An 8,154-nucleotide genomic window follows, 5' to 3' on the forward strand; every position below is an offset into this window, starting at 1 on the left:
GAAACGCAGCCCCCATCGACGGGCTGCCTCCGCTGTTCAACGCCTGCTGCAGCGGCAGCGCAGCCTGTGTCAGCATGCTGCTGGAATTCGGGGCCAAGGCACAGCTGGGCAACCACCTGCCCTCACCCATCCACGAAGCAGCCAAGAGAGGTGAGAGAGGTGATGTTCTGGGTGTGAAGGGTGTGAGAGAAGCCAACAATAACTACGTGGTAAATGCGGCTTTTGTCGTTCACTAAGCATTTAAAAGAAGATTCTTTCCATATCATTACAGATAAACAGGCTTGGCTTTTTCTCAGCTCTTGTGCCTCACAGTTGTATCTGGGTGTGTTCTGCTCTGCAGCAATTCAGTGACAGCTCTTCCCTCCACAGGCCACAGGGAGTGCATGGAGACCCTCCTGGCCCATGAGGTGGACATTGACCAAGAAGACCCACAGCATGGGAGCCCTCTCTACATGGCCTGCATGTACCAGAGAACAGAATGTGTCAAGAAGCTTTTGGAACTAGGTACACCTGGAAAAGGGGCTGGGGGAGAGCTGTGGTGGTGTGAGCCAATGCTGCTGGTCTCCCTGAGCTGTCTCTCTACTTAAAACATCATGGGTCATTTCCACAAGAGTTGTTTGGGAGCCTGGCTCTGTCAGACTCATTTGAGGCCATTAAAAATTTCCCCTGTATTGATAAAGAAATTACGATTTCCTAAGTGAAAAGTCTTTCTAATTAGACTCCCTGAGTATATCTGAATGTGAAAACAGAATTTTAGTTTTCTAGCATGGCAACAGAAAGCACAGAAAATGCTGGCTGAAATTACTGACCAAAATCAACTCTTGCTTAACTTAGCAGTTTATCAGAACCATTAACTTCACCTCCTCCTCAGAGGATGATGAGAGCAGCAGTAAAGCTGCTTGGAAGAATAATCACTGCAGGTCCAGGCACAGGCTATGATCTAACATAAATTTTTGCTGTCAGTGTGCATTAGCTGACTTACACCTGCTCAAAGTGTGGCCCTGCTGTGCCCAGCCAGCCTGGGACAAGCATTTTGCTTGCTATGCTCCCAGACTTATTACAATGAGATACCTAAAGGTTTTGGGGGCAATTCAATTAACATAATCAGTTATGTTAGTTGCCATTAGCAACTGTAAAGAACACATGGTAGGCTTTGAACATGTTTTGGGTTGAAGGTCAGGCTGCTCAATCCTGAGCATTGCAGACAGGGTTTGGTGGCCCAGAGCACTCTGCTGGAGCAGCTGTTGGACCTGCAGAGCTTGGCACAGCTGCTGGTGAGAGATCCTGTGTGCCATCCATCCCCCTCATCTGGTGAGGCTCCTGGTGGAAACCAGCCTGTGTGGTGCAGGTTCAGACAGTCCTTGCTGCCCACCAGATCTAACCAGGAGCTTTGTTCACCCAAGGAGCCAACGTGAACGTGGGGAAGCGACTGGACACCCCCCTGCACGCGGCAGCGAGGAAATCCAGCGTGGAGATTGTTGTCCTGCTGACAGACTATGGTGCTGACCCAAAATGCAGAAATGCTGACCTCAAATGTGCCCTGGATCTTGCCACACCCCACAGCAAAGTGGAGCAGGCACTTCTGCTTCGAGAAGGTAATGGTTTAATTTCTTCTCCTTTTTTAAGTAAAGCAGTATTTGTATCCTTTACCTAAGTATATTTTCTTAATTGCTTTTATAAGTAATGCTCTACATGCATTCTCTTACCTTCTCTGCTGCCTTCAAACCTCCAACTCATAACACAGAAATCTGTTTTGTTGCTATATCTGCTACCTGGTGCTATGGTTTTAGCAGGTAAATCAGTCAGTTATTCTGTGCTTTCTTTTCCTATCTACTGAAGGAAAATCATATGCATTTACCTACTGGCACTCCTGATGTTAAAAACTACCATGAAAGTTTATTAATAAATAGTATTTTGGTACCATCATCCAGTGTTCAGCCTTGCACCATGGCTCAATGGGTGAGTGTGTCCTCAGCTGCCAGAAGAAAGCAGAGCTCTTTGCCAGGTGACTCCTCAGCTTCACAGCTCTTCCATGTGATTTATGGGGCTGCAATCCCAGCACAGACCAGTGTGGATATTTTCAGTTTAGCTGAAGAAAGAACAGAGACAATTTTTCTCTGGGAAACTTAGAGAAAAAAATTAAAACTTTATTATTTTTCTTTTTGTAACCGTTGTTTATAAATATAGTTCTCAAAGTGCAGTATTCATAGTTCACCAATAGTGTGAGAAGTTTTTCCTTTGAGACCAATCAAGTCTCACCTTAGCGAGTCACATTATAAAAAGCCCACTACCTTCATTAAATTACCTTCTAATTCAGCTTCTAAAAACAAGAGTCTTTTCTTCTGTCCCCAACTTAACAACATCAGGCCAGCACTTTGCTGTTTACCTCCAGGCTTCCCGCAATTAATTCTCCTTCCAGTTTACTGGGAGAAACCTCTGAGCAGAATTAAATCAGGATCTTGTGATGTTTTCACCTACACAACATTTGGCAGAACTTGATGCATCCAAGAGCAATATCCCTGTGCTCTGGGCTTGCTGAATTAGCTCCCCCCTCCTCTAATCTCTGTTTCCCAGCTCACTGGTACCCTCTTAGCTGGTCTGTGTCCCCTGAGGCTCTTCTGCCTCGGAGGGTGAATGGTGCTCCCCCCATGCAGGGCCTCCCACCTTCCTGAGCCTGCTCACAACCCACCAGGGACCAAAGCATGATGTGCACAAAAAGCCCAACTCCAAACAGCTCTTGCATGGTAAATTAATAAATGTCACTGTTGCACACAGGCTTTGTCACGACCCTCTGAACACAGGTGGGCTTTATGGAAGAAACAAAACATTGGCTTAATACCCTTCTGTCCTGTTCCCTTTCTGCATGACATTTCATGCAGAGCTTTAATTTGTCATGTCTAAAACCTTCTGGGAGGAATTTTGTTTGAATGCTTCTCACCTTGTGTGACTCCTGTTCCCATACCTGAGTTGCTCAGAGCTCAGTGGCAGACTGTGGCAGCAAAGGCAGTGCTGCCAAGTGTCCTGCTGCCATTGCCCTGCGTGAATCAGAGTTGGTGCAGATAAAGAAATATCATAATATTGATAATTTTCTCTTCTTGAACTTTCCTTTTGATTTCCATGCTCAGCTTGTCACCCTCTTCTCCCTTACAGTCAGAAAGGCTCTAAAGGCATTTCAGTTCCAGCTGACTCTTAGTTTTTCAGGCAGGAAGTTTCCTCAGTTTCTTCACGTTTGGTCCCACTTTCAGATATTTTGCTGTGCTTAACATGCAACTACTCTTTTCCCCTACTTCTGTGTTTTCTGAGGTCCTTCTGAAATAAGTACCCTGGGCTGAAGAGTTTTCTCTACCCCTAACTTCTCCACTGAGGTTACTTACATGGCTGCCTTTAATTTCTCCTCTCACTAGCTATTAAGTGATGTGAAATACAAAATGTGTCTGTTTTCCTAAGTGCTTTAGAAGATGGTAGTTTCTTTCTTCACTTCCAGTGACAGTTGTACAAAAGTTCTTTCTTATATATCCCACATTTTTCTATTAATTTCTTCTCAGAGGGGACATTATCAGCCTGTTTAAGCTCCTAAATTTTCCTGTGGCAAAAGCACAGATTATAAAGTTTACTGCGAGATATAAGCACAGGCCTTTAAGCCCACACCTCTACCTGTTACTTGTCAAACTCTGCAGTGATTGATACTGTTTGGACAGAAACTGGAGTGGAAGGGCAAGAGAGGGTTCAAAAACTGGGCACCTCTGGGCAGGTGTAAAGGCTGCACCTGGAGCAGCTGTGGCAGGAGGAAAATGAAGGGGAGGCAGGGACACTTTCACTAGCAGGGTGCATTTGCATGTGCAAGCTGCAGTTGCAGAAGCAATGGGGCCTCATATCCAGAGGGTTTGTGCCTGGCATGCCCCTCACCTGCTCTGTGGTGGGGACAGCTCCTGGTCATCCTACAGGGAAAACCCTGGGGCAGCTCCCCTCTGGGCAGCACTGTGCCAGCCACTGCCCAGGATGAGTCCTCTGACAGCTTTCCAACCACTGGACCTCTGATGTGTAACAGGAGTTCTCACATGCAGCAAGGGAAGGGCAAAAAGACTTCACATCTTCTCATCTTGGTTTTTTGTTGTTGCTTCGTTTTTTCTTTCTTTTTTTTTTTATCTTAAATGTCTTTTTGAAAAAAAATGAAGATATTCTATTTTTGAGACATTTCTACAAAATTTTTCCCTTCAGTCAGATTTAGCTAAAATTAGATGTCACAGAAAGAAATGTTTTGAGGGGCATTGGTGGACTGACTGACAAACATAAATATTCTGAGACTGTGGTCATGTAAAAAGGCATAGTTGCAGATACTACTGGTGCAGATACCTGCTGAGACACTAGTAGTTGGAAAAAGCATGTTCTGTATATATGAACAATTAACTGTACTTATCCTTTATCCTCACAAAACTGCTGGGAGTTCTCTTATATCCTGAGCAGGGACTCTGCATTCCAGAGCTCTCTCTCTCGCCAATGCAGATACTTTTTCAGGTGTTTGCTCAAGAAAAGATGCCAAACAGCCTAACTGTGCATTCAGAAAAAAGTGTTTGATGCTCATAGTTTTCAAATTGCTGAACCAACTCTGACAACACAACTGTAATACAAACAATAATGTACCTAACTCTCCCTGACCTCAGCAAGTCATTGTGTAGTGCTTGGGGTGAGTTGCAAATCTTGCTGGTGTTTGCTGCTTTGACTCATACTGGTGGTGGGTTCGAGGGTGCTTATTCTTGACTTTTATCTCCCCAGGTCCTGCCAGCCTGGCCCAGCTGTGCAGGTTGTGCATCAGAAGGCACCTGGGCCGGTCGTGCCTCTGCTCAGTCCCCAAGCTGCACCTGCCTGAGCCACTGGAGAATTTCCTCCTGCATCGATAAGTCTGACTGCCTTAGACTGGGAAAGAAAGAGGAACAAATGCTTTTTTACTCCAAGTTTGTTATATCAAAGAAAAAAAAAATCAAAGGCATCATTTGCTGTCTTCTGTGGCTACCAAACTTTGGCTGCTATGTGACAGTGAAAATTGGAAACACCTTTTCACAGGCAGTGAGCGGTATCATGGATGCAGTTCCCTCACAATCTATTGCCACATGGACTCACACCAGCCTGAGAAGTTCTAATACATAACCAGCTCACTTGGCACGGGTTTGTAGGTGCAAATGCACACGTCCACTCACCCACTTACACACAGAGATTTCCCCTGCAGTTGGGGCTATATTTATTTGTGCAATATCTGTGCAGCTTCTTCCCTTTGTCTATCCAATCTCAATGTCAAAATCAAGGCAGTGAATATTTTTCTTCTATTATTATGTGAAAATGAAACCTTTCAGTAATGGACATCAGGCGTATACAATATACTGCACATCTTTTATCAGCTTTGATTTTGCATCCCTTCATCTCCTTCCTATTGTCTACTGGAGCTCTATCAACTTCCAGCAGTCTCTGCCTGTCCAGCCACTGTCCATCCCTGAGCCCTGAGCACAGCTATTCCCATGCTAACACACCTTGTCCTTGGAGGTACAAGTGATGTTATGAAAGCAAGTGCAGGGGTTTGGAGTGAACCCACAAAACTGTGTGAAAGTCTTAAAAAACTCTTTCATCTCTTCCAGAAAAAATCCTTCCAAAATTATGTCACCTGAGATCTGGCTGTATTCATTACATGAACATTTTTTCATGGCTTAATTCCATCACAGAACTTCAAATGTTTTTATAGGCATAGTAAGTGATATTTCAATGTCCATCCTTTGCAAGGTTTAAAAAAAGGCAAAGGAAAGACTGCTGCTTTTTTTTCTTTTTGGCTTTGCATGCTTTGACATTTCTCAAGGTAAGTCCTGGGACTGTGGAGCTGAAGAGAAGCAGGGCCACTAAAGATGATTGTGCATCACCTAAAGGTTGTTCTTGTTGAATTTTCCTCACCAGTAGTGATTTGCAGGCTTGTCTGAGGCTTTAATTACCTCCCTAGAAGAAAGGATTTTTAGAGTGTTATAATTGTCCATTGTGGTATTAGTTTAAATAATGTGAGGATTAGTAGCTTGAAAACAGCACAGCTGAAAGCATTCACCTCTTTGAGTTGAAAATGCAGTGTACAGTGACACTTGCACTGCCTGTTTGACTTTGTAAAGGTTTATTTATTTTTCTTGGGCAGGTTCTTTTGGGGAACAAAACATTTCTTCAGAGCCAACTTTTGGTAAACTTCTGCCATGAGACAGGCAATGGCGTTTCACTAGTTGTAGCAAAATGTGAAGCAGAATTAAAATGACTCTGTCTCCATTTTGCTCAACTTCACAGGTCCAAGAGGTGAAATGTACTGGTTTCTTTATGAGTGAGGTGTACTGGCACCAATTTTCACTGCCCATACTTCTTAAGTCAGAGTGAATTTGACTCCTGGGGTCTGGATACAGGACTGGCTTCCAGCAGCATTCAGGTTCCTGTCCCTGCTCCAGCAGCAGCAGTCTCTGGTTCAATGCTAATAATCCCTTAATGTCACCATGACAGTCTCTCTGAGACAAAGGTCTAATGTTTCCCATACTTCTTTATGATTAATTCAGCACAAGTAAGATAAATTGAGCTCTCAGCAGCTCATGAGACTGGACCTTCAGCATTACAGCCAAAAATGGATGCAGTTTTCAGCCTGTGTTTGCACATATTGAATGTTATCTGATGGCAAGAGCTATTGCCCATAAAGTTGTCAGTGACTTCAATGACCTTGTATGGTATAATACATCATGAATCTCAGAGATTTGAACACTAAATTCTCAAGAGCCTTTGAAAATCAAATACTATCAAGAAAGAAATGTCTATATTAATCTGATGTCAGCAGATCCCTCTCAGTTCTATCTTCACTGCAAACTCACCTGCTCTGCTAATAAAGTGGCAGTGAGAATACTCTCTGCTCTCTAAACAGAGAGACAGAGCCTCAGCTGTGTGAGCTGTTAGACTTGCACTGCAATCTGGGGCTAAGGCAATTTATGGGATCTATTTCAAAATGTGTAATACTGAATTGATTTCCTTCTGTGATCATCAATGAAAGCAGTATTTCACTTGCATGGGATTTTAAATTGAAAAAAATATGTATCTCCATTACAAAAATGCCAAGTCTACTCAGCCTCTCAGAAAGTTTTGTCTCAAGAAGCAGGAGAAGGTTCTTTATATTTATTCCTGATATTACCTTCCCATAAAAAATCACCTTACCTTTCCTTCTTCCTGGAGACTTACTTCTCTCTGAAACTCTGTATATCAGAGAGTCTGACAGTTTTAATAATTTAGAAGTTCAGAAGTCCTGAGAGTAAGAAATTTCATTAGCACTTCATTAGGACTTTCTTGCTCTTACCTCATCTTACCTCAAATTAAGAAGTTACCCATTTAATTCTCATTGGCTGTGCTTTGTGTCATAACAATCCACGGAAATACTGAGGAAATAGCTGGAGGAAGTATTTAATTTTTTTTTCAAAACTGCCATCTTATGTGGGGATAAGGAAAGACTGGGACAATTTTCTATGAGGCTACTGAGTCTTGGTGAATTTTCAAAATGACTTTGGAAAACATCTGTCAGCTGCTTTTCTGAAGGTAGCAGAAGGGAAACTAATCTCACATGGTCTCTTTTCTTTAAAAGAAGTGGTGCCTTCTCCGTCATTCTATGATCATTGACTGAAATCAGTTGTTTGGGTAAGGTATGGTTTGCCTGGGGATACAGACATTTGTATGTGCTGGAATCCCACTGCTGTACAGAGCTCTCTCAGTCTCTTGCCCAAAACCCAGCTCCATAACTTTCCCTGTAGCTTGAGATTAATTTTTCCCAGAGTTTTCTCTGCAAGCATTCTGGCCAATGGGCCATGTCCTGGGGGACATACAACAGTGAGTACACATGGGCTGACACATTTTGGGAGGGCTTAATAAACAATATTTCTTAAGGTAGCTAGGAAAAGAAGTTTCATTCTGCTTTGGCTCCAAAAATTTGATCTCCTGACCAGCCTGTTGGGTTCAAGGTGACCTCTGTTCCTACAGGGCGGCTCTGCTATTGGCATTTAACTGTCTTCCATCCTCTCTAGGACTCAACTTTCCACAGCAGATCTGCCAGTCCCTGAATTTCTGTCTGTCAGTTGAATTTGTCATTCAGAGAATGAAATTAAAAAGTGT

General features: G+C 43.3%; 1 protein-coding gene across 1 annotated transcript in view; it reads left to right on the forward strand.

The window, feature by feature from the left end:
* The window catches only part of ASB11 (ankyrin repeat and SOCS box containing 11), a 13,286-nt gene extending 8,388 nt beyond the window's left edge, over window positions 1–4,898 (forward strand). The window contains exons 5-8 of the mRNA XM_005426166.1: window positions 10–150; window positions 370–504; window positions 1,404–1,595; window positions 4,774–4,898. Coding sequence (XP_005426223.1) covers window positions 10–150; window positions 370–504; window positions 1,404–1,595; window positions 4,774–4,898 — 593 coding nt within the window. The remainder of the gene's footprint in view (window positions 1–9; window positions 151–369; window positions 505–1,403; window positions 1,596–4,773) is intronic.
* The last annotated feature ends 3,256 nt before the right edge of the window (window positions 4,899–8,154 follow it).

This window comes from Geospiza fortis, unplaced genomic scaffold (assembly GCF_000277835.1).
Source record: "Geospiza fortis unplaced genomic scaffold, GeoFor_1.0 scaffold285, whole genome shotgun sequence".
Lineage (NCBI taxonomy): Eukaryota > Metazoa > Chordata > Aves > Passeriformes > Thraupidae > Geospiza > Geospiza fortis.